Below are 25788 nucleotides of genomic sequence, written 5' to 3'. Positions count from 1 at the left end.
CCCAAAGAAGCTAAACAACTTTGGCTCCCCTAAAAAAAGCCCTGCACCCCCCAAATGGGCTTTCCTGCTCCCTAAAAAAAGCTCAACAATAGATCACTGCCAGTTTTTAACTCTCTGAGTAGCTCCCAGTCTCTGGGGAGTTGGCCACCCCTGATCTAGAGGAAAAAAGGTGACAGATGGTTAATGGTTAAAGGCAGCAAGCTGGAGAGAGTCAGAGCAGGATGTCTGATTTCCGTTTGCATCCAAGGCTGCAGCTATGGGAGAAACAAGACCCGCTTGGAGTGTCAATGCTGAGAACCTCTCCATCATAGGCTCATGTTGTGTGTGTGTGTGAATAAACCATATTGTTGTTGTTGTTGTTCAGTCGTTCAGTCGTGTCCGACTCTTCGTGACCCCATGGACCAAATAAACCATATACTGTATCATAAAGATACCAGAGTCTCTGCTGTGCCTCATTTTCCAAAAGCAAACACAAACCCTAGATAAAGCATCTGAAATCTAGCACCGCTGAGAGACATGCAACAGTAGAGCATTCTGAATGCCATTGCATGGCCTTTCGGACAAACTCTTGCTTTGCCTTCCTTTTCTTCTGGAACGCACTGAGCCAAGGAGGGAGCAATTATCAACCCCACGCAAAAAGAAGCAGGGCTTCATTCATATACGCTTATCAGCTTATGATATATTTATACGAAATCAGCTTGCTTCAAGCCACCCGCGTTTATTATTTAGTGTATGTCTTGCAAAGCCGACGGGGGAGCCCTGCTAGGAGCATTTGCACGTCTATAACAGATGTCCCGTATCGCTACGTTGCGGAATTGCTCCTATACAAGCCCGCAGGGTCCAGATAGATGGGGTGGCGAGATCGGAGCGGCGTGGAAAGGTTAGCCGGGAAAGCGGGGCCGCCGCTAGGTACCAGATGGAGTGTTGTCAAGAGAGAAATGGTTGCCTCTGACTAAATAAAATTTAAAAAAACAAAACAAAAACCCGCCCACCTAATTGATTCCCAGTCAGCGGTTGTGGAAGCAGCTGACGATGCATTCGATATGGCTTCCAGCAGCAGGGGGTCTGCTGGAGCCCGGGGTCAGGTGGGGTGGGGGCTTCCTCTCCCTCCTTCCCCAAGGGCAGGTGAGGCTCCTTGGTAACCGGTCCCTCGAGAGAAGAGAGGCCCACCTGCCGCTCTGACTGGCTGCCAGGGGGTGGGGAGCGGGCACCGGGCGCCCCTCCCTCCCTCGCCTCGCCTGAAGCAGGGGCTGCCAGCCCAGGAGCCGCTGCGCGTCCTCGGAGGGCGGCGAGGGCTGGCCGCTCTTGGTCTCTCGGGAGGATTCCTCTCCCTCTGCCGCCCTCCTCCTGCTCACGAGGCGTCTGGCGGAGTCCCCGCGGCAGACTTCCCCTCATTCCCTCGCCCGCTCATTCAGAGCCCCACCCTCCCGCCAACCCACTCACCCGCTGGAGGGGCGGGCTGTGGCGGCTGAGGCGGAGCCGGGCGCCAAGCCAGGGTGGCTCCAGGCGCGGCCGGGCTAGCCCGTGGCGTCGTCCCTCCTGGCCAGAAGCGCCGCTCGCCGCCCCGCTGCGCCTTGTGTGCGCGCAGGCGGGAGTGACTCGGCGGAGGTGCGCGGCTCGGCGCGGGCTGCAGGTGGTGGTGGCGGCGGCAGAACCAGCAGCAGCGCCATGAGCGGGACTGGGGCGGTGGCCAACGCCACTGCCGCTTCTCTGGTGGCGGGCAAGAGCGAGAAACTGGACGAGGCGCAAGCGCTGGCCCGCAGCTGCGCCGGGAGACCCGACTTCCAGCCTTGCGACGGGTTGTCGCTGTGCACCACGCACAGCCACGGGCGCTGTTTCCGCCTGCACTGGTGCTGCCACCTGGGCTGGTGCCACTGTGAGTATTTTGGGGGGACGAGATGGGTGGATGGCGCGGGATGGGCGGGCCGCCCGGGCGAGCAGCGCGCCTTAGCCCCTCGCAGCCCGCGGACTTCCAGAGACTTCCTTCCTTCCTCCCTGCAAGCGCAGGGAGCCCCCTGGCTGAACGCTGCAGAGATTCCTGTCGAGGCGGGGAGTGGCGCGCCGTTTGGGTGGTTTGCTAGCCGCGAGGGAGGAAGAGCAGGCGAGCATCCCGGAGCGCGGGGGTGGGGGTGGAGAGAAGGACCCCTATTCGCCCCCCTGGGATTCGGATCCTGGGAGGCAGGCAAGCTCTTGCCCGCCTTCCTTCCCTTCGCCTCGGTGGCTCTGTAATGCCCGGAGGGCAGGATTTGACGGCGAGATCGATAGTGGCTGATCGCATGGCACCCGGAACACGATGGATTTCTCTATCCTCCCAGCCTGCATGTATCTGATGAGGCAAGAAAGGGATGGGATGGGCTCGCTGTAAAGCTGCGTTAGTGGCAGTAATGGGTAAAATGTGGAAGGGAAGCAGAGGGGTGCGCCTGCCCTTCCTCTCTTTTGGCAGAACAGAACGACTCCCCTCTCTCCCCGCTCCACGTATCTTTAGGGGGGCTGAGAAGCAGCAGACCTCCAATACTGTATAATCCTAGCCTCTGTCGCTACAAGAAGGCGCTCCCTCCCTCTTCTGTCAATGATAACCGCTGGAGTTGTAGATTCCTTGTATATGAACACAGATGTTCAGGCAGGAAATGGAGCCAACATTCCGTGAGATGGGCTGCACTTTTTGTAGGCTTTCCTTACTGGATTCTGTACACTAAGAGTGGCTCTCATAATGTGTATGAAGTCGAAATCAATGTATAAACACTAGTGATTGAAGCAAGGTGTTTAGTTTGGCTGTTATTTTTATTGTATTTGTTAGTTGGTTTTCTTACAAAGTGAGGCTGAGTGACTTATGCTAAAATCAGTTAAGAACCAAAAAAACAACAACCCCAAGCCCTAAAAAGACAGTAGTTCAAACAAAAGGCTAAAAACACTGCTGAAGAAAAAGGCAGGACTACAGGTCCTGTCCTACCCAAAGAGGCCATGCTACCACCCTTCAAATCAAGAGTCAAAAACCCCAGTAAATAAGAGAAAATTCTTTGCCTGGTGCCTAAAACTGAATAAAGATGGCACTAGGCGTGCCTCCCTGGGGAGAGATCAGAAATACCTTATTTTGTGGGCTTGTTGTTTCAGGCTAGGCTTGCTGATTCATAGTGGTTTTAAAAATTGGTGGTTTCTGTTATTTATTCTCTTATAGTATGGAGCTGCATTTAATAGAGCCTGTAATCTTACTGCTATCTCGTTTCCAAGCTATTAAAGGATCTTCCCTGGCAACCTGAAATTTAATCTATGCCCAAAGAATGCTTCTAAAATGTACTAAAGAATGGTTTAGTTCAAATGTATTCTCAGTTAAGGTTTTGGTATTTCGGTTTAGTCACACACACCCCTCCCTTGTCCAAGCTAGAAACACCTTATTGAATGATATGAGGTGACCCAGAGTGAAGGGCAGGCCATGCAGAAAAAAAGATGATAAACGATTTGCTCTTTCTTCCCATTTTTATTGGTATAGTTGTCATGAAACTCAGTGCCACACCATCTATCTGGAACAAGTCACACAGTAAATCTCAGTTGCTTGATGTGGCCATTTCATTATCTACAGCCAGAAAACTGAGAGGTAGATGCATTGGACTTGTTACAACAGAGAAATAGCATTTCAGTTTTCTGCTTCAGCATCCTGTTGTTCCCATCCAAGTCTCTGTGGGGTTTTCTCTCCACTCACAAACCATCATGACTCATGTCCCAGTCCTTGTGATCTGAGGAAATTTATATATTAGGATAGGATTCCTTGTCATTTTCTGTTTTTAAACTATTTCTCATTTGTAAATTTAGATGATTGTTGTATCTCCTTTTGAAAACTGCTTGCTCCACAATAAATTGTCAAGCTATCAACTAATGGTGTGTACTTCTTGTCCAAATCTATATTTTCACACGTTTTAATGGCCTCACCTTTCCCTCTCCTTGATCTCATTGGGTTTTGCTTTTTACCCCTTCATTTTGGAGGCCCTAGTGATGCATCAACTTGTTAACAAATGGCAATAAAACTTAAATTCACTTGGGACTGTGGACATGTTTAGGATGAACTACAACTCCACACCCTGAGTTATATGGACACGACCATTCTTAAACTATAGTTCTTCCCCACCTTACCCCTTTGTGCTGTTTCAGGCTACAAAACTAGGCTGTTGCTGAGTAGAACAGTGCTCCACTAAAGCTCTAATGATGTCATACACATTAGTGTTCACTAAATGCTCTCTAATAATGTTTTTGGTTTCCTGTTGGTAAAGCACACTGTTAAGCCTTTTTGAATCTGCTGCTTTAGTGCTTCTAATCAAGTGGATAAGTTGATTCTCCCACTTGCACATCACTATGATCACAGCCTGATCAGGTGCTTTCTCTGATATCAGGATTGACCAAGATTTTGTGAAAGCATTCAGTAGAAATACTCTCATCTGGAACTGATCTTAAAGCTCTTAAAAATTTCCAAGGACTCTGTGCAGATAGCCATTAAAACAATACACTCCTTTCCATTTTGACATACATGAATTAGCAGTGGAGGGAATCCAGACAAAGTTATATCAGGACTGGACAGAATGGCACTTGGAGGGCCAAACTGAACATTATGTTAAATATATATTTGCATTTGTTTGAGAGTTCTGTTTTTTAAAAAAATTCTGTATTTTTCCGTGTATAACACTCCCCTGTGTATAAGACAGGGACTCAAAATTCAGAAAATGGGGGAAGATTGCCCCCATGTATAAGCCCCCTTTTTAACATTATTTTTAATGTCTTATACACAGAAAAAGTACAGTAATAGCTCTGGGCCTCCTAATCTGGAGTGCGACAGCAGCCCTGGTGGAGGGGGCTTAACCCTTTCCCTCTGCTTCATGATCCTAAAGAAAATTCCCTCAAAGCTATTTGTCCCAGGAAGACAATGACCGGTATGTCTGCAGTTGAAAGGTTTTGTCCCTGCAAGTCAGAAGGTAACAGCACTCATCCTAGACATGGAGAATTAATGAGTTGGTACCAGTTGCAGAGGTCTCATAGCGTGGGATGTAATGCAAAATTCAACACACTGGAAGGGTCACAACTCAGTGGCAAAGCATGCGATCTACATTCAGGTGATCCCTTGCATCTCCAGGTAGGGCCAGGAAAGGCACCTATCTGCAACCCTCAGGAGCCTTTTCCAGTGAAAGTGAAGCACAGGTAGGGCCCCTCTGTCTGGCCCTCTGAACTCCCTATGCTACACCTCTCACTGGATCTCCTTCATACACCAAAGGTCATTGACCTCAGTCAATGCCTCTTGCTTCTCTGGATGGAGGATGGTTGTTGTTGTTGTTCAGTCATTCAGTCGTGTCCGACTCTTCGTGACCCCATGGACCAGAGCACGCCAGGCACGCCTATCCTTCACTGCCTCTCGTAGTTTGGCCAAACTCATGTTAGTAGCTTCGAGAACACTGTCCAGCCATCTCATCCTCTGTCGTCCCCTTCTCCTTGTGCCCTCCATCTTGGAGGATGGAGTATGTGAGTAAATATTACATGAGCTGCTTCACTCACTTTTGCCTCTGGTTTTGCCCACCACTGGCATGCAGCCCTCCAAAGGTTGCCCAGAAGGGAATGTGAGCCTAGGGCAGAAAAAGATTCCCCATCCCTGATGTAGGTAGTGCTAAACTGGGTGGTGCAGTGGTCTTTTAGAAGGCAGCTTCCTTCGTTCCAAATGGACCACCTCTCATTTCTAGGACTTGCCCCATTTATTAGTGCTAAACCAGTGATCTCTGTGTTGACATACTCTGAGTCTAATGAGATTTTTTGCCCGTGGAGAAACAGGGCTGGAAAGGAAGTGGGAAGCAAAGTTCTTAGGGAGAAAATCAAGTCAGTATTGAGGACATAAATATCATAGGAATCCATAAAATCACAAAGGCTTTGCTAGACAAATTATATTTTGTATTTTTATACTGTAAACCACCCTTCAATCCTCAGATGAAGGGCGGCATAGAAATGAATAAAATCGAATAAATACAAAATTAAGCAGTTGAATGTCCTTATCTAGGAGTATGGATGGTCCCGCTACTCATCAAGGATTCAGTCCCCACCTTTGGAGTTCCATAATAAGGTGGCATGTTTCTTTTCAGTCTTTGGTGGAGCAGAATTGTGACACAGCATTGAACATAGAGCAACAAGAGGGGGCATGAGTTCAATGGCCTGCAGAGTTCACCCCACACAATTCTTCCTGTTACCTGTTCGCTTAGCTGATTAGTTCCTAAGTGAAAATTGGCAGTTTATGATTACAGTATTTAATGAAAAGTTCCACCAGTAGTAGCTGTCATTTTCCGTCTTTCTCTACTTTGATGCCAACATTTTTTAAGGTAATTTAAGGTCCGCCCTGGATTTCTTCTTCTTTACCTCCAGGAAAGCCAGTGCAAACAATTATAAACTCCTTATTAATTTAGCACAGGCTCTGTATTTGTTTCCCCTTGGGGATATTGCATATTTAAATATATTATTACCTAAGAAATGGCTTGTAACTTTAAGATGTGGGAAATGGGTAACCAGTACATATATGTACACTACAAATGTATTAAAATTAATTGGCAGTCTTACTTTCTCAGATTGTTGTATGAGCAGATTTTGGAAAATAAAAGCAATTTTCAGTATACAACATGAGCAGCTATTTTGCCATTATTATTTATGGCAAAGTTATAAATAGCAGTTTTTGTAGCTTCAACAGACCACAATTTTGGGCTCTTAATATATTGTTTTCCTATATATTTTATGGCAAGCAGTATCATGCCTTTCCATTCTAACCTCTGGCCTTTATGTATACAGTGGTACCTCGAGTTACAAATGCTTCAGGTTACAAACTCCGTCAACCTGAAAGAGTTACCTCGAGTTGAGAACTTTGTCCCAGGATGAGAACGGAAATCGTTTGCCGGCGGTGCAGTGGCAGCAAGAGGCCCCATTAGCGAAAGCATGCCTCTAGTTAAGAACAGTTTCAGGTTAAGAACGGACCTCCAGAATGAATTAAGTTCGTAACTAGAGGTACCACTGTATACAACTTTGGCAAATAGCCCATATTGCCTACCCCTAGTTATGTGAGCAAGGAAATACTGAGTATAGCTAATTACAATTGTTCTTCTTGGTAAAAAAAAAAAGTGACTGTTGCCTTGGGAGCAATTTTATATTATTGCAGAGCTTCTCAATTTTATTTTTGTGTGCTTGGGAACAGTAAATGGTAACCATGACCAAGCTGGAACATACTTAAATTTTCAATGGGCGATGGAAAGAGACTTCATAGGTGGACCTGGGGCTCATCCACATTCCACTCGTCTCATTCATAGAAAGCATAGGGCCAAGCAGTCTTTCGTTGGCCCTGACGCTTTTCTTTGGAAAACCCACTATCATTGAATCAGAGCAAATGTCCATCCATGGGAAACCCAACTGATGTTTGCTCCGATTCAGCAGTGAAGAGCAGGTTTTCCCAGGGGAAAATGACAGGACAAGCAAAAGTATGGAGAGTTTCCTAGACTGAGTAACCTATGAGGCTGGGGAAAGTAACTCTTTTTTTTTTGTATGTGAATTAACTTCACAACCATGGATTTTATTGCTTGAGTCATTAGAATATATATAATGGAAGGTCCACAATATGAGATGGAATGGCAATATGAATTAGCCCTAAACATATTATTTTTCCTGCAGTATCTCTAGTGGCATACTGGCTTATCTGTAAGGAGGTTTTCCCTCCCTTTGGTGCACGTAACTGAAGGAAACCCCCAGGTCCATTTTGACACCTTGGTTCTTTTTGGGGTTTAGCCTCGCTACCTATTTACAGCATATTTTTGTCCCCTAAAATCCAAGGCAGCAAATCTTGTGGTATTTTAGATTGGGTCCAGATGTTTGAGATTTTAGTCTTGAAAACATTATGATTCTCTGGATAATGTACATTTCTGCATTATTATGAGGGGCACATCAAATCGTCCTGGTGCCACATACGCCTTCCAAGAGCATAGCATTATGTAATACGGTGTGAATTCTGGTAGTAGTGACATTGACTCCCATAGCTTCCTCCTCTTTATGCTTACTTAAATAACAAACAATTCTAAAAATACAAGTCTGTTAAAATGTTTTTGATTTTTTCTTCATTTTATTCCTCTTTCTATCCCTTGGGCTCAGAGCATCTTATAGTATTTTTTTCTTAATGTTAGTAGTTGTGTCCCTAAGGCGTCTAAGAAAATCAAACAATTTGGCGATAAATGATACCAACTGAAATAAAAATGACATTGTAACATAGATATCATACCATATTACCAAACCATTACAACCAATTTATCACAGACATTCTTAGTATGTGAACATAGTTGTTCTGCAAACTGAATGTGATAGCTATCATGTGTTCACTATCATTTCCACTGGTTGTGTGAATTGGCCCTGAGAAGATCTGTTCCACAGCTGACATCTGTTTCTTTTATCTCTGTGATGAAGAGAAGGGAGGCCTGGATTGCTCAAGTGGCAGGCATGAACAGATGTGGAACAATATCAAGGATTAAAATCAAACCTTCACATAGAAAGATTAATTTTGCACAGTGCATTGATTTTTGCTTCAGAACTCTGTAATAGTTTTTTTCAATTAAGCTCTCCCCTTTTTTGTAAATGCAAAACAGCAGGATGCAACATCACACACATTATACATCTCCTGAAATAGCTTTTTTGAAATATTATCTGATATTGACCGACTGGTGCTAGATGACCTTGGGAAAGTCAGCTAAAGAGTAGACTACTAATTCTGAACATATGACTGAACTCTATTTTTTTTTTAAGAACCCCTTTTTATTTTTGTGAAATCCAGTCATTATAGACATTTGTCAGTTTTCTTAGACCATAGCTCATCATTCTCTTAAGTTTCACAGGCATCAGATAGTAATAATTTTCTACCAGTGGTACATTAGTTGGTAAGGGATATTTTGAGGACCGATGAAGGAGTAGCTGTGATTACAGAAGGTGTTCTGCAAGTGCAACATTGTCTGAGTTGATGATTTTCTTGCGAGTTTATGGGCTTTGTCAAAGTGCATGGTTTTCAAGGCTAGCAGGGACCACTCTGACCACATAGCCCAGCCCAGAGAGCATCACAGAGTAATTTATCCACTTGAGGATATTTATTACTACTAGCCAGCCTGACTCACTTGGAGATGAATTATAGTGATGCTTCATTCAGGCTGCAGTATAATATACCACCTGCACTTCTTCTTAATCTTTTCCAGTAGTTACCCGGTAATTATCCTCACTGTTAAAAAGTGGCATTTATTTCTATCTTGATTTAAAAAAATATAATTTCACATTCCGTTCCTTGAATGTATCTTTAAATTTTCTGTTTGATATGTTGAAAGAGCCCTCTACAATCAAATAGCATCTCCTGGGACAGGTGTTTAAAGTTTTGTAATCAAGTTGCTTCTTCTCTTGTGATTAATCTGAACAGATTGAGGTCATATTCAACGCTGTTAAAATTCTTAGCAGAATCAATCACAAAATGGGAGCTGATAACTTTATTGTAGAATATGAAAAGAGGGGTGGGAACTGTGGATTAGCAGAAATATATGGATTTTCCACTTGAGAGTCGCACATCATCAAAATCTTAATTCAAGACAAGTTTACATGCCTTTGTGGGGATAAGGTTGCTCTCAAGAATGCTTTGGTGTATTTGTATACACGTGTTTCTCAAAATTGGACAAAAGTGCAAGTTCTTGTATTACAAATTGCAGGGGCACTGTTGTCATTGAAAAATGTAACCAGGAAAGATGACCCTGCTCTAACCCTCCTTTAAACTCTCAGAATTGGTTTTGAAGTCTTGGCTTTTAGGAAAGCATTTTCTACTTTGGGCTAATAGAATAGAAAGGAAGCCTTGGGTTTAAATTGCAGTAACATGGCTTGATATTAAATACCACAAAGAACTTCTGGACTATGAGAGGCTGAATGATGGAGCAAGCATTTTGTGGTTATGGTGTCTTCATACCTGGAGGTTTCCAAGGAAGGTTCATCTAGCATGCTTTATATTACATAGAATATTCTGGTTTGGGGAAAGGATTCTTGACTAGATGACCTTCTATACTCTCAACAATTTTTAACTGTTTCATTACTTCCTATTCTTCCTGTAACTAGGTAAAAGGTAAAGGCACCCCTGACCGTTAGGTCCAGTCATGTACGACTCTGTGGTTGCGGTGCTCATCTCGCTTTATTGGCCGAGGGAGCGGGTGTACAGCTTCCGGGTCATGTGGCCAGCATGACTAAGCCGCTTCTAGCAAACTAGAGCAGCGCAGGGAAACACCGTTTACCTTCCCACCAGAGCAATACCCATGTATCTACCGGTACTTGCACTTTGACGTGCTTTTGAACTGCTAGGTTGGCAGGAGCAACAGGAGCTCACCCCCTCGTGGGTACTCAAACTGCCGACCTTCTGAAACTAATGGGTAAAATGACATAACTTGAATCTCATTTGCATTCATTATTGGTAAATAATGAATATGGGGGTTGAAGACCTCAGAAAGGAGGCAGTATAAATTGTGACAATATGTACTGAATTGGAATTTACATGACATGGATCCCTCTTTGCATCCAAAGGGGGGGGTGGAATAACAATGAATATGGCAATGGGCTCAACATAGACAAAATGATTCCCTACCACAGGATTTTGGGATAGCCACAGACATCATGGGCTTTGAAAAAAGGACTCTGCAAATTCATGCAGGATAAGTCCATCACGCTCTAATGAAATCTCTCATGTTCAAAGGCAACTGACTTCACGTTGCTAGAGGCAAACTTCAGGAGCATATTATTGCCTTCATGTGTAGGGTATACATGTATGTTGGATTACCATAAGTGGACCTTAATCTGATCCAGCAAGTGAGTTCCTTTAACATATGTGCCTTACTGAGGGGTCTGGAATTCCCAGGTCTACTTTTTCAAGCATTTTTTACTATACAATATTGACTAGACTGTTGTATATGATAGGAAGCCATATATCTTGTCATTATGCATATGAAAGCTCCATCTTATGAGGAGAATCATATCCTCAAAGATTTGTGCACATAACATGGAAGCATAAATGGTGAAAATGCATGATACCTCAGTTAAAATAATGGCGAAGTATGTAAAATTGGCTATGTGTATGTTTAGAACATGAACTTGTGGTTCACCCTCGAGCTAAATATTTATAGCTATCTCAACTCTTGGAAATGAGCTGGAGACTTTTAGTTTGTTGAGTGACTGCTCATATTATAAATTCCAGGAAGCCTTAGAGGCCCATAAATCATCTGCTTACCTGTGTTTACACCTTGCGTCCAATTTAAAGCTTCATTTATAATCCATAAAAGGTAAATGGATCCTGGAAATAGGCAATACAATACACAAACAAGAATAGTCCAGTGCATCATTTCATTTCAGTTTGACTAACTCAACAGATGATTAGATTAAGCATGTACTGAGCACCTATAATTTTGAAAGTTTGGAGTTATATTTCATGGTAAAAGCTGATAGAATTGGCCAGTTGTGAGTTTTGTTAATACATGTGTTATGGGCCTCTTTACTTTTTTCATTTGGCAGGAGATCAGCAGTCACAAGCTTTTCTATTTTATTTTGGAAAACACCCAGATAATCTTTTCATCACCAAAGTATACAAAACACGGCCAGTTCCCTGGGCTTTATTGAAATGCTGCCATTGCTAAGGGCATTTGTTGCAAAATGGTTACACATTTAGCCTGTAAATCTAAATGCACCCTGCTAATTGAAAGATAAGTTGTGGAAATGTTGGAGCTAGCTCTTGAAGGAAGGGTAGCATCGAGACAAGCCTCAAACCTGTGCAAGTAATATGGGCAGAATTATGGCTTATTGAGATACTGACACTTTAAATCGAAGATCTGGTTTAAAATGCTGTCTCCCAAATATCCCCATCCATTTTTTCTTCTACCTTACACCTTTTACTTAATCTTCAATCTCTTCTGTTTTTTCTTATGTTGTGAACAATGTACCTTTTATTTTCATAAGTTAATATAGCCTCATGCATGTGATTCTGTTGGGTAGGAGGCTTAATTGTTCCAAGTTTTGTCTGTGTCTTTTCTTAGCTCATCAGTGGAGTCTTCTCTGTAAGCATTTCCCAAATTGGAGTGTAACTTTTATTACTATGTAGCTGTTTTCATTATTAAGTATCCTTTTTGAAAAACATGAACCTCCAAGTTAATAAAGGTGGTGATTGGGGGGGGGGGGGCAGACAGAAGCTGAAAGCGCTTTTCATATGTGAGCAACATTACAGAGGTTCAAAGGTAAACTGGAATGCTGGGATCAATAGAAGCAGAAAAAAGAATGTTTAAGCAAATCCTCTGTTTATTTCACAGTTAACCGGTACCTTCAAATTAGCAACAGAATTTGATGCTGTGAGGCAGGGATGCATACAGACTGCTCAATTAGTAAATAACTCTTTTTGAGCTCAACCTATTGACTTGTTTCTAACATGTTTTGCTGGGATTTTTTTTAATGTAAATAAACTAATATTGTGATGAGTTTAACAACTAGCATTGCAAGGGGTTGGTCTAAATTACTCTTCCAACTCTTTAATCCTATGATTTGATAAAGACATTCCTCTCTTTAAAATCAGTGATGTGATTGGAGAGGGATGGTGATTGACTTTAGGATAGCATAGACAGAGAGTTGTGCCCAAGTTATATTAAGGGTAAAGGTAAAGGTAAAGGGACCCCCGACAGTTAAGTCCAGTCGCGAACGACTCTGGGGTTGCGGCGCTCATCTCGCTTTCCTGGCTGAGGGAGCTGGCGTTTGTCCGCAGACAGCTTCCCGTGTCCCTATATTAAGTGTAGATCCATTGAAATTAATGGAGCTAAATTAAGACATTTCCATTATTGTCAATGAGTCTGCTCTAAGTGGGACCAACATTAGATTAAATGCATAGATTCTTACCTATCTTCATGCACATATTTGAGCTGTCACCCAATTTTTAAAAATCTGAGGCTACAATCCTATACTGTATATAAATGGAATTAAGTCTCACTGAGTTCACTGGGGCTTAATTCTGAATAGACAAGTATAGGATTGCTTTAATTCCTAGGGGAGTTTTTGTGCCTCCTGCCCTAGTAGGTGCAAAACAATAGTATCCTGTTCTCTGTACCACTCATGTTTAATCTGGTGTTAGAAAAAGCATAGATAAGAATACAAAATCCAAAGTATGTGTTGAATCTTATATAAAAAAGGAACAAGCTGTTACGCTTCTACTGGTTACAGAGGAAAAAAATATCCTCCAGTAACTGCCTAAAGGAAACAGTTTACAATAATGAGGTAGCAATGTAATGGCACATTAGTGGAAATGATTGATTAGGTCGATTATACCATGTGAGCAAATGTTCTTTTTGCTGAAAAAAGACCTGTCATGTCTGCAACAAATGAGAGCTATGAAAGTCAACTTCTCCTACTTATGGGAAGAAACAAAAGCATTGTATGGAGGAGCTCTTGATCTGAATATGGGAAACAAGTCTCTACCCTGATTTCCCAGAATGGTATGTTGCTATCAAGTATATTGCTCTTGTGAGGGCCAGGTCTTCTACTTCTTCCTTAGTATGCCATTTTGCAAATGCAGATACTGATTCACTGCTCACAGTTCTCCTCCTTTGTGCCTTTGTGTATGTTAACTGCAGATGGGTCTGGCCCACAAGAGCCACCATAAAATTGGTATCTTTTAAAGTGCCACAAGACTTCTTGTTTTCACCATCACTGACCTATCTGGAATCTGAAAGGTTAAGCCTCTCTCTTGAGCCATGAAATAATTGGTAGAGTACCTCACCAGCAAAGTCTTGGGTGCTGTAGGTTTTCTGCAATGTGATGTTACGTGTTGCTCTCATTACAGAGCAGCTACTCTCAGTTTTCTGGCACTTTAGTATGAGCTCTCACACAATGCATGTATTTACTTGTGATTGGGCCACAGTGGTGATATTGAATTACCTGCTCCTAATGGAAAAAGGGCAAATCCATTTCCCCCAAAGAAAGCACAGCTCTGCTGATGGTGTTTGTGATGGAACAAAGCACTTTATTTCTTTCCTTAGAAATAGATGCATTCTTCTAATGTAGCCATTAATGCTTACGGTTCCTTCTAAGCATCAGACAGTGTTCGAGTTTTCACCTGGTCAGGGTTAATTACCTTGGCCGCTTTTAAAAGCCTAGGCACAATTCATTTTTTGTCAAATTACATAAGGCTTGTGGGAATCAGGTGTGCTTTGAACAAAATAAAAGTTTTATATATGCATTTTTTCAAATAACATTAATTTACAGATTATTCCACAAAGATTTGTTTTCTTTTATAATAATCAAGTACTAATAATCAAGTGACGTTGGTGGGATTCATAAACAAAATGAGTTTATAGAGGTGATATTTCCATAGCTTCACAGGATGTTGTTGCCTTATGTCAGCTGTTTCAAGAGTACTGGACCAGTGTGTTCTCAATGTCATTGTGCACAACCACAAGAAATCATTAATGAAATAATTCTTATGCATTTAGCTCTGTCACATTTTTGAACATAGTCACGTTTATTTAGGTGGATGGATTGAGCTCCAAAAGGGCTGGCACATAGGGGTCGTAGGCCATAAATCCATCACCGAATTGAGCTTCTTTTCTGCATTGTATTAGTTAAGCTTTTCTTTGGAACATGCTCAAGCCTGTCTAGAGGTACTTGTACAGGACAAATGACTTTGTGAATAATCTTCTGTTAAAAGCTAAGAATTGTTTCTATGGCTTAATTTGAGCCAGTGTTGCATCATGGGACATTTTTACAATTCACGGGCATGTTAAGTTTAATAAAGGAGAGTAAATTGCAGCAGCTTACATTTCCCTTGCCACTCAGTAGCTGCAACAAGTCTCAACAGACCTGGAATTAGGAGACAGAGTTTCCAGGTCAAAGGATGCATTTTTTAAATATAAATGTGAGCCTTTGTACCTCTCCTTTTAGAAATCAAACACTTGCATTTCCTGAATTCTTGAGATTCCTACTAGCATGCTTACTTTCATAGACATACATTTGGGGAAGGAGGTTATAATTATATACTATAGTATGTGATCTGTCTTGGACCCCTGCCATTTTCTGTGCATTTACTAGTAGAACATATGCCTTCTGAATAAACATAGTGATATAAGGGGCCGCTGACAAAGCTGCAGTATTTCTTGCTCATGAAACCTTTGAGAGTTTCAAATATGCTGTATATCGGATTGTTTCTGAGTACTAAGCAAGCCTGACCTTGAACGCTGCCAGGATAGGAGACCACCTGGGGACCACATGCAAGTCATTCCGAGGCCCTTGGAAGAAGAGCATGGCAAATAGACAAAAATCTGCAGAGGCAAAGATTTTGGCTTCAAATACTGTGAAAAGCTACCTGCACAAGTATCAGCCTACTTTGCTTTTTTTGCTTAAAAAATTTATATGATGTGCTGAACCATTTTCTCAGGACAGTTTAAGACTAAGATAAAAAACAGATGAAAAATAAATAGATCAATAAAATGCCTACATACTTAAAGCCCAGATAACAGGAACTGATAGAAGAACCTGAGAAAGTAAGAGTGGCTTTACCTGGTGTCAGCATGAGATCAAGCTAGGCATCAAGTGAGGCTCTGTGGGGAGAGCATTCAAGAGCTGAGGTGCCACTACTGAAAAGGCCCCGTCACACATAACCCAGCAGGAGCACCCAGAGAAAAGGGCCTCAGAAGGTTATTGATATCTAGGTAGATGACCTTCCAGGTACTCTGGTTCCATGCCATGCAGGACTTTCAGGGTAAAAAAAAAACACCACATTGACTTGGGCCTGGAAATAGACGGGAAACCATTCAAGCCAGGGAAGTTTTTAAACTGTAATATTTTAAATGTATTTTAATGTTTGGTGGAAGCCGCCCAGAGTGGCTGGGGAGACTCAGCCAGATGGGCGGGGTACAAATAATAAATTATTATTATTATTATTATTATTATTATTATTATTATTATTATTATTAAGCACCAGCATGCTATGTTCATGGTCTCGTTTCAGTTAGCAGTCTTTCTGTGTTCTGATTTAACTGAAGTTTCACATTGGACTATTGCAGTGTATTGTACATTGGTCTGCCTTTGAAGACAAATGGGAGTCTATCAGGACATGAAAAACTGAAGCTTGGTTGTTCCTGTCCAGATAGAGTCATAGTTAGTACACCAATATAAACTGGAAAAAGGTGCTCCGTGCTACGGAGACAACCTGAACCTCCAGTAACATAGATGAACCAATTTTGTACATACAGTCATACCTCGAGTTGCGTACTCTCCATGTTGCTTACGTTCGACTTACGGACCTCCGCGCCCCGGAAGACCTTCCAGGAGCGTGCGCAAAAGCATTCTACGCACTTCACGCATGCGCAGAAGCACAAAAACACGCAAACCTCCGGGTTTTTTGTCCCCCCCCAGGGCGTTTGTGTTAAGCACGACCGTGTTACGTAGCACAATCCGGAACGGATCGCGTGTGTAACACGGGGTACCACTGTAATACTTTGGGAGGAGTGCAACTCCATCCAGAATAGGCAGAACACTGCTCACCTAGACAGATAGACCAGTGCTAGCCATATCCTCAAACCTCCACTGACATGTAATTTAACTGTTACCTGTAAACATAAAACAGCATGGAGGATAGAATAGCACCCTGTGGAGACCCCCAAAACACAACTGCCAAGCAGTCTTTCCCCAGCATCACCTAGAATTGTCTATCCAAGTAGGAGTAGAACTAGTTAGTCCCCCAGTCCCCAACTCATCCAGTCAGAAAGGATACCATGGTTGGTGGTATTGAAAGATTATAAAGGTCCAGGAGAATCAACAGTGATCTGCTGCACTTACAAATCATCACGGGGTAGAATCTACGCACATATAAAAAATGCTGTGAAAATGCTTTTTTAAAAAAAGTTTTGAAAAAATACATTGATTTTTGCATAGCTCATTTTTGCCATCTAGTGTCACATTTGTATATTGCACTTTACAACACATTTAAAACATTTTATTTGCAGCTGTGTAGCTGAGTCCAGGATCTGTGATGAAAAATCTAATTCCTCTATATGTTAGTGTACAAGAAAATGTGGAAGCTATGGTTATGTGAAAGCTATGGCTCTGACAATTATTATTACTATTTCTTAGTAGGTGAGGCTATTGGAAAAGAAATGTTCAGAAAGACCCAGTATGTTATAGATTATTTCAGTCATATATAAAAACTGATAATGTCCACTGCAGTATCATTTTTACCACATAACCTGTGGTATGAATACAGCAGCTCTGCGCAGGGAGAATTTCTATTTTGAGTCACCTTTGTGTGTCTTGGAAGGATGGGTATTATCAGCCTTCCACAGTTGGTGCATTTGGAGGCACAGATGGGTTGGTTTCCTTGAGTAATGACTGTGAGCCAGCAATAAAATCAAAAACATATCCTGTATCTCCTGTCTGCAGTCTCTGATCAAAACATCTTGATCTATAGTGTTCCGCAAGATAGCTGGAGCCAGTCATTATTTTGGAGTATTTTAAATTTAGCATTTCCTGTATTGCAGCCCTAAATCTATTATTTGGAAATAAGTCCCACTGCTTTCAATGACAGTTACTTCTCAGAAAGTTTGCTTAAAAGATATTAGGAAATAAAACATGAAACATACGTTCTGTGCAATCCAGTTTACTTGGAAGAAATAACAGGTTACGTTTAACCAACCTGGCAAATACCTACATGTGAACAGAGTTGTCAGCAAGTCAGTGTTTTATCTGCCTATTTGGTATCATTGCATTGGTTTCAATATTAGGTGTTTGATTTAGGGTTTAAAAAAAAAAATTCCTGTATATTAATAGCAATCTCAGTTCTGCTTATGTAGGCAGCGCAGCACTAGTCATGCCCAAGAGGGAAGTAACAGCAGATGGGAAAACTCCCAAGAACTAAATGAGTACAAAAAAATATTTAGGAAATAAAACTTCAAGGAGGAATCCACACCCCTCAATAAGGACTGAGTATGCTTATTCACCAGGAAAGTGCTTGTGGTCAAGGACTGAGACTTATCTCCTTTCTCGGCCATGAAACTCACTTGAAAAACCGTGTGTTTTTCCTCACAAATATATCCTCACAACAGTTATTGTTGTGAGGATATATTTATTTAGTTCATAAAATTTATTGTTTATTGTTTCTTTTTAAAACAACCCTCAAAGTGGGAGGGAACCACAGTCCTTAAAATAATGTTGAATGCTGTATAAATAGAATACAGTCATACCTCATGTTGCGTACGCTCCGTGTTGCGTATGTTCAAGTTACGGACCTCTGCGACCCGGAAGTCCTCCACGGAGCGCGCACGACGTGCAGGTGTGCAGAGGCGTTCTGTGCAATTCACGCATGCGCAGAAGCGCAAAAACTCACGAACTTCCAGGTTTTTTTTGTGTGTTCATTCACGTTACATACGCCCGGGTTATGTGGCACGACCCGGAACGGATCGCGTACGTAACACGGGGTACCACTGTATTAAATAAAAATAAAAAGTTGGAAAAGAACCTTGAAGGTGTTTCCATTCCCTAGAGCCGTCTTTCTTGACCTTGGGTCCCCAGATGTTTTTGGCCTACAACTCCCATCATCCCTAGGTAGCAGGACCAGTGGTCAGGGATGATGGGAGTTGTAGGCCAAAAACATCTGGGGACCCAAGGTTGAGAAAGGCTGCTCTAGAGCTCACTTCAGTTTGTAGCCTATAGGTAGAATCCAGCGTAGGTCTAAGTCTCTTATTCCATTAGGATTCTCCTTGCACAGAGAACTTTCCCCCTCTTGTTAAGCTGTATCCCCACATGGCGTCTGGAGCAAATTTTGGAAATGCACCGGGGGGGGGGGGAGTCCCATTGCACAAGCAGAAGTCTTGTTGGTAGTTCATTCTTTCATTCCCTCCCAGGCCATATTGTAAAGCACAAATTTAGCTGTTTTGATAAGAGCATCTGATACTGACGGTGTCACGTTTCTTAGACATCTTATTCTATTTTTTATGCAAATAGTTTGCGGTCCACTTTCTCCCTCGTCTAAAATGTTGCTGAGCTTCTCAAACAATTCAAGTAAGGTATGTGATTAGCCTATATCATGCCTATGCAATGGTAGCAGCTTATCTGATGGGAAACAACATTTGAGTAATGATGAGCAAACACAACTTTCAAGTAGGATCTAGAAATAATTGAAAGCAAATAGATTGGTTTCTTGAATGTTCACTGGGTGTCCAGAATTATCTGAACTCCTGCCTGGAGTTCTGGGCTCTGCGTATATGGCATAGATTGGAGACTTCAGACTCTGCTAAGGATTTCTCACCATGAATGAGGCCCTATCCACCCTCTTCATTTGTGTTCCTTACCAATGGTGGCTGGGAGGCCTGAGTTACAAAGAGAAATCTGTATTACAGCCTGAGGCCTTCAGACCCTGCCGTTTAGTGCCTTCATTTCCTCAAAGTAGGGCCTAAAGGCCCAATCTGAACCAGCTGGCATTCATTTTCTATGATTTCCCAGCATCCCTGACTGAATTATGCATGTATAGAAGATTTCTGAGCCTCGTGCTTACGTCCCTGAGGTAACAGGCCTCAGCAGGTCTGCATTGGTAGTGCTGTAGCCTCACATCAGGGTCTAGAGGCAATAATAGGACTGCCCAGGAACATGATTTTTACTTCTACAGTTTGTATACCATTTGATCACAGCAATCTCTATGTGGCATGCAATAGAAATAAAAATGCATTAGACCTATAAAATCAAAATTCGGTTTAAAACCCAATTGAAATATAAAAGGTCTTCAGTAGGCGCCAGAAGTGCAGCAGGGAGGGTGGCCTATCTGACCTCAACTGCAGTTTCATAACATAGGGACCACAATACTGAACAGAAAGATTTGGGATTAGCACGTGCTTTATTATCTTGATTAATTTTAGAATGGCGATGGGCTCCAGGTTGTCTTGACTCTGGTCTGAAGTGAATTTGTTGCCGGCAGGAGGGGAGCAACTCCCATAATCTAGCCACAAATTTTATTTTCGCAAAGCTTGTGCTTATCTCAACCTGAAGCTAAAGCTGAATTCCTGGATTCCTTACAACCAAATGTCTCTCTTCTGCTTCCCCTCTAGGCAAGTGCTCTGCAAGAAACATAACAGAGACACATGGAGATACAGTAACATTATTGTTGAAAAATGTTTGTAATCGTAGAATGGCCATTATTAGGATTCAGGGTCCACCCGCAACACTTGCCTCCAGATTCTGAAGCTCAGGTACTCCCTGTGGTTAAAGATAGGTTGGGGTTGTCAGGCACTTGCTTAATGTTTTTACTCTACACTGTTTGTAGTGGTTAACATGTGTAATTGACACAGATTAGCACTGAAAATAGATAATTGTCCATCATTTTGCATTGACTGGAATTAGAAGGATACATTAATGCATAACTGCGCTGGTTTTCATAAGGTCTATGCCTTGGGCTTACAAAATAAGAGCTTTGGAAGGATGGAGAAGATGGAAGGTGTTAGCTGTGCTAGCAAGTGCATATATATGGGAAAAGGAAGCAGATGCTAACGAAGGCATGGCTGCTTTGTTTGCCAACTTGTTTCGCTTGTAATTCATCACTGAGAACCTGGAGAGTCAGAGAAAGAAAAGCGCTGTCTCAAAATAGATCCAATTAGTTGTGGGCAAGAGCAGTAGAAAGTTTTCACTGCGTGTTTACCACAGTGGCATCTGAGCACAACAGTAGTCCTCCATGTTTATAACATTTCTGTCACACAGCTGCTCATGATGCATTTTAGAAGACATTTAAATTCTATTCTTTTGGGTTTTTGAATTGGGCTCAGATTTCTCATTCATTGCAACAAAGCTGTGTCTTTTTGCTTTTTAAAATTCTAAATGGCTTCCTTTAGCAGCACTTTCAAGCTTCTTGTTCAATACAGCATAGGAGCCCATTTTACAGCCAGCATAATCCTATTTTCTTCTTATTTAGCTGAATTATCAGAGTGCCAGTGGCAGTCACAGCTTTGGAGTCCTTTCATATCCTGCTTTAAAACTTCTTCCGTTGCCAGCTGCAGCCACAATAGTGTCCCAATACTACCAAAAGGAAAAATGCAACACCCTCCCAAAAGACATATTTGTGTAGTAGGGAAAACAAAATAAACGCATTGATGATTCTGGAAACATCTTCTGATTGCTTTTCTTTAGAAGAATTATCCTAGAAAATGGCACTTATGGAAAGCTCACTTTTAGTCGACTGTGAAGAAAAATAAGCCACAAAGAAGGATGTGGGAAGAGCCCAGAAGGATTAAAACAAGGAACCATCTAGATCAGGGTTGTTTCTCACATTGGCTATGCAGATGCCTCATGGAAACCTGTGTGACCGTAGTGCAGTGGGTACAACACATGCCTTGCATTCAGAAAGTCCCATGCTCAATTTTTGGCTTTTCCAGGGAGGGCTGGGAAAGACCCCTGAGGGCTGCTGCCAGTTAGTGTGGGGAAACCACCTGGCCCACAGAGCCTTCAATGGTCCCACCCTCCTCCCACTGGCCTAGCAGTGACACATGTTGCTTCTGTGCTAGACTGGGAGAAAGAAAAACCCTTTCTCTCATCCAGAGAAGAAGAAAAGTCAGCTGCCACTGGAGGAACAGATTGCTCTGTTCCTGCTCTAGCAGCTCACTTTCCTTCTGCGCTAGGCTGAGAAAAAGAAAAGCCTGCTCCTGCAACCAAGCATTGAAGGAAAGTGGCTGGAACGAAATGGTGTCAATGTGGTGTGGGTGTGAAGGAGAGGAGAGAGAAAAATGGGGTTGGGCAGAGAGGAGTGTTCCCACCCACCACCAGTATGCAGCCCCTAACCACTCCTCGATGGGAATGTAGCCCTTGACTTTTTAAAAAAAGGTACCCCACTCATTTTGTCGACAATGCTACTATTTTAAATGACCTTTTTCTGTACACTGCCTAGATATTCGTCTATTAATGACAGTATATAAATACTTTTATAAATACTGAACTAGGTGAACGTACTGGTATGTCATATAAGGCAGCTTCCTATGTTCCTAGCCTTCTTGTTACGTTACTTCTCAGCAACTGATATTCAGGGCCTAATGCCCATTTTGTTCCTGACCTAGTTCCTACATAGCAGAATGTGGCTTCTAATTCATCTTTTCATATCCTTCACAGGCAAATATGTCTATCAGCCTATGACTCCAGTAGAACAACTTCCAAGCACAGAAATACCTGTTCGGCCTCGGGGAACCACAAACACCATTCAGATATCTGTCTCGCTCACGGAACACTTTTTGAAGTTTGCACCTGTCTTCCAGCCACCATTACCCCCAGATTCCCCACGGTTCTGCACAATCTCAGACCTCTTTATTGACAATTACCGTGTGAAATGCATCAATGGGAAGATGTGTTACGTGCAGAGGCAACCTCCAGCTCCCCCCAATAAAACGAAGCCTCAGGAGGTCACCACACGCAATGCCTTAATTTTGAGAGAGAATAATACACCAAAAATAGATCATTGCTCTTCCCCCTCCAGCTCTGAGGACTCTGGGATCAATGCTGTTGGGGCTCACTATATGGAGTCATGTGATGAGGACACAGAGGAAGGGGCGGAGCTAAGTTCAGAAGAAGATTATAGTCCAGACAGTAGCTGGGAACCGGATGAGTGTCCCCTCCTATCACCCTCACAATGCGAACTAGAAGTGATTGAGACCATAGAAACCACAGTGTGAAGTGCTGAGCTGGAAACTAGCTAGGCATACTTAAAACAATACTGGTTTTCTAGCATTTATACTAGCTTTTTTCTGACAGGTCCTTTTTTCCAATGCACTTGACAACCCACAGAGGAATGTAGTTAACAGTATTAGTCACTTGTGAATTAGTTGTTTGATCCTAATCAAACCACTGAATTTCCAAGAGCCCTATTGCATATTTTTAAAGTTACAGATTTGACGTATTTTTTAGTTCTAGACTGCGCCTGATTTTGGTATGGTGAAGTTAATTTGCAAAAATCAGGTCAAATTGTGAGCTGTTCCTATTAGTTCCAAATTACTCCTTCAGAGCAAGGAGGCAGCCTTTCATCAGCACACCAAATGTTTGGGTGAACAAAGCCCTTCTTTAGTGTTTTTTATTTCATGTAGGAGACCAAGACCCATGTCTCTCACCACAAGTTCTGCAGTCAGTGTACCCCCTTTTCAAATAACCTGCATGCACACCACCCTTTTGCAAGCTGCATAGTAACTCAGGGGGTTCCCAGAATAAGCACAATATACCTTTATTAATCATAATCCTGTTGGAAAAGAATGATAAAGAATTTAAAATCTTTGTAGGTTGAGTTGTTACACTGCCAATTGACCAACTTCATTTGGTCTTCAGTCTGACTTAAATTGATTCATGTGTTACCAACTGAGGCCAAATTGGACTGGGTTGCAAAGGTATGGCATAGATTGAAGAGCTTCTAACCTGAAATAGGTTCATGATGTCAAACTTTGTTTTTCTCTCTCCAAACCAGCCAAATGTTTTTGCCTGGGGTTTGAACACACCCATGGCAAAACTGATTATGTGAATCTGCCCTTGCCATCTGCTCATGGCAGACAGCTGTCACGAGTCCATTATTTAGAAAAGTCTGTCCAGCTGATCAGTGGTATACCAGCAGCTTCTGTAAAAAATAAACAAATCACCCAACCCTTTCTGCTGTGCATATGTTCAATACATGTACACCTGAACTTAATTTCATAAGTCAAATAATTGTGCATGAATTGACATGGATGGTAGAAACCAGCTCAGTACTGTAATAGGGGTGCAAAGGTTTTGTTTGACTTACTGCTCTATTGATTTCTTCTTACTCTGAGCCAGTAATGGTTTAAGATTTAAGTTTAGTATTGGGTCCAAATTAATATCAGTTTGGATAAGGGCAACATTCCTGCTGGGTTGGACTATGGCTCCTCCCATGATAATTAAGGCAAGAGAAAAAAAACTTGTCCAGACGTGGTTGGCTCAAAGGCCATTTCCATGCCTCTTAGGTGTCCAGCTAAAAGAGACTAATTCCAGCTGCTGAAACACTTTGATTTAATCAAAGTCTACTTGAAAAAGTTGCAGCTAATTGGTCAAACTTTTTCTTCCTTTTACTGTGTCCTTCCAATTCACATTGAAAGTTCTCGTGTAACATATAGAACAGCTGAAAAGTGTACAGTGAGTAAGACAGGTCTTTAAACCCCCTCATGTATTTGCATCTCAGCTTTAGTTGTACAGAGGCAGGTTATCCTCTGGGGAGAGATGCTCTGTGAATCAATTCAAGCATGGCGGCCCTTTGAGTCCTAAGGATTGGGGTGGGTGAAGTTTAGTTTTAGTCAGAAATAGATTACACTTCAGGGTCAAGTGCTAATGGAGATATGACAAGACGTCCCAAAACAATATGCTGTGACCACATCGTTTTACTGACATTGGTCAAATCACTTTCCGTAAGTCTTGGTGAGAATGAACATATAAATATGTACAGATATAGCTCTCAGTATTAGATTATTTTATGCTGTGTTGTCGAATGCTGCTCTTTAAACACTATCCTAACACATTACTAAGTTTTCTACACTCTGACATAGACACTTTTTAGAAAGCGTTTAGATTACAATGTGTATTATGAACAACTATATAAACTGATATTGTACTTTAAAATATAAAAATAACACCCTGAGAAGAAAAATGAAATATTTATTATGATGAATTATATTAAAATGCATTTCTTGGCAAAATGCTAAGGAACTCAGTTCTGGGTATTGCCATCACAACTGGTAAATCCTTTCTTAGCATTTCTGGAGATATAGGATACTCTGCTAATTTTTTAAAGAAAAACATTCTGTTTTATAAATTTAGTAAATTCTAGTTCATAGAGTTTACTAAAAAAAAGGTATTATTTGGGGGTTATTAAAGTGTTTTCTCAGGTGCTGTACTGTTAAGCATACTTATGGCTTTTATAGCGGGAAAACAAGGCATAAACGAGATTGCATTACTTTAGCTAGGGGTTTGAAATGCATCGTATACATTTGCAATTGGCTTTCTTATGCGTGAAAGGAGTAAGGATCTCTGGCAATGGCAGAGGGGGCTAGAAAAAATGTGAATTACACTTGAGGGCAGAAACAGGGCAGCTTCTGAAAGTACACCTTAGTTTCTTTCATTACACTTAATCATGAAACCTTCCTCTCTGGAGACTAGCAGCCACCAAACCAGGGCTAAGATTAGAGAAATACATTCTGAACTAAGGCATGACCTGGGTTAAATTCAGTACAGATTTACTTATATGGGTACAGTCTTTATCAAACTGTTAATTAGCAATAGCTGCATACAATGTTAATCTGTTAAACTTGTTCTGTTCAAAAGTCTTAAGCACAATGGGCAAAGTCCTGTAGTGCCTGGCTTCCCTGGAGATTGCCTGGGTGCAGGCCATGGCAGGATTTGGTTAGATGATTTAGCACATGATGCTGTGTCTCAACGTACTCCCCAAGGGTACCCTATTGTTTCATGTAAACTTCTCACAAAATAATAAATGTGAAGACTGCTTTTGCACAAGCACAGCGTTGAGGCAAATTTATTTTCCACAATTCTGTACTGCTCCAAAAACGATGAATTCTAAATGGGGACTGGTGTGATTTGATGCTATCTTTAGGTGTAGCTGTGCATTATCATGAAATTGCTGGAGTGTAGCTGAATTGGATGTGGCAACTATCACCTGGGAAATAAAGATGACACCAGAGTCTCTGTTAGATTCTTGCTACACTAGCACCACTCTTCATTCCTTAGTTCCAA

General features: G+C 42.0%; 1 protein-coding gene across 1 annotated transcript; it reads left to right on the top strand.

The window, feature by feature from the left end:
• The first annotated feature begins 1458 nt into the window (after positions 1-1458).
• Positions 1459-24490, top strand: C5H3orf70 (chromosome 5 C3orf70 homolog). Its single transcript, XM_033150073.1, has 2 exons — positions 1459-1876; positions 22165-24490. Exons 1-2 carry the CDS (start codon positions 1669-1671, stop codon positions 22719-22721), a joined length of 765 nt encoding a protein of 254 aa, XP_033005964.1. The 5' UTR covers positions 1459-1668; the 3' UTR covers positions 22722-24490.
• The last annotated feature ends 1298 nt before the right edge of the window (positions 24491-25788 follow it).

Source organism: Lacerta agilis, chromosome 5 (genome assembly GCF_009819535.1).
Source record: "Lacerta agilis isolate rLacAgi1 chromosome 5, rLacAgi1.pri, whole genome shotgun sequence".
In the NCBI taxonomy this organism is placed as follows: domain Eukaryota; kingdom Metazoa; phylum Chordata; class Lepidosauria; order Squamata; family Lacertidae; genus Lacerta; species Lacerta agilis.
The sequence above is the reverse complement of the archived record's forward strand: the minus strand, read 5'-3'. Positions and strand labels throughout refer to the sequence as shown.

Bases quoted from the DNA above. Each gene is read 5' to 3' on its own strand.
- C5H3orf70 (XM_033150073.1), top strand. From the start codon at position 1,669: ATGAGCGGGACTGGGGCGGTGGCCAACGCCACTGCCGCTTCTCTGGTG. The intron at 1,877-22,164 runs GTGAGTATTTTG...TATCCTTCACAG, and splicing joins CCACCTGGGCTGGTGCCACT to GCAAATATGTCTATCAGCCT.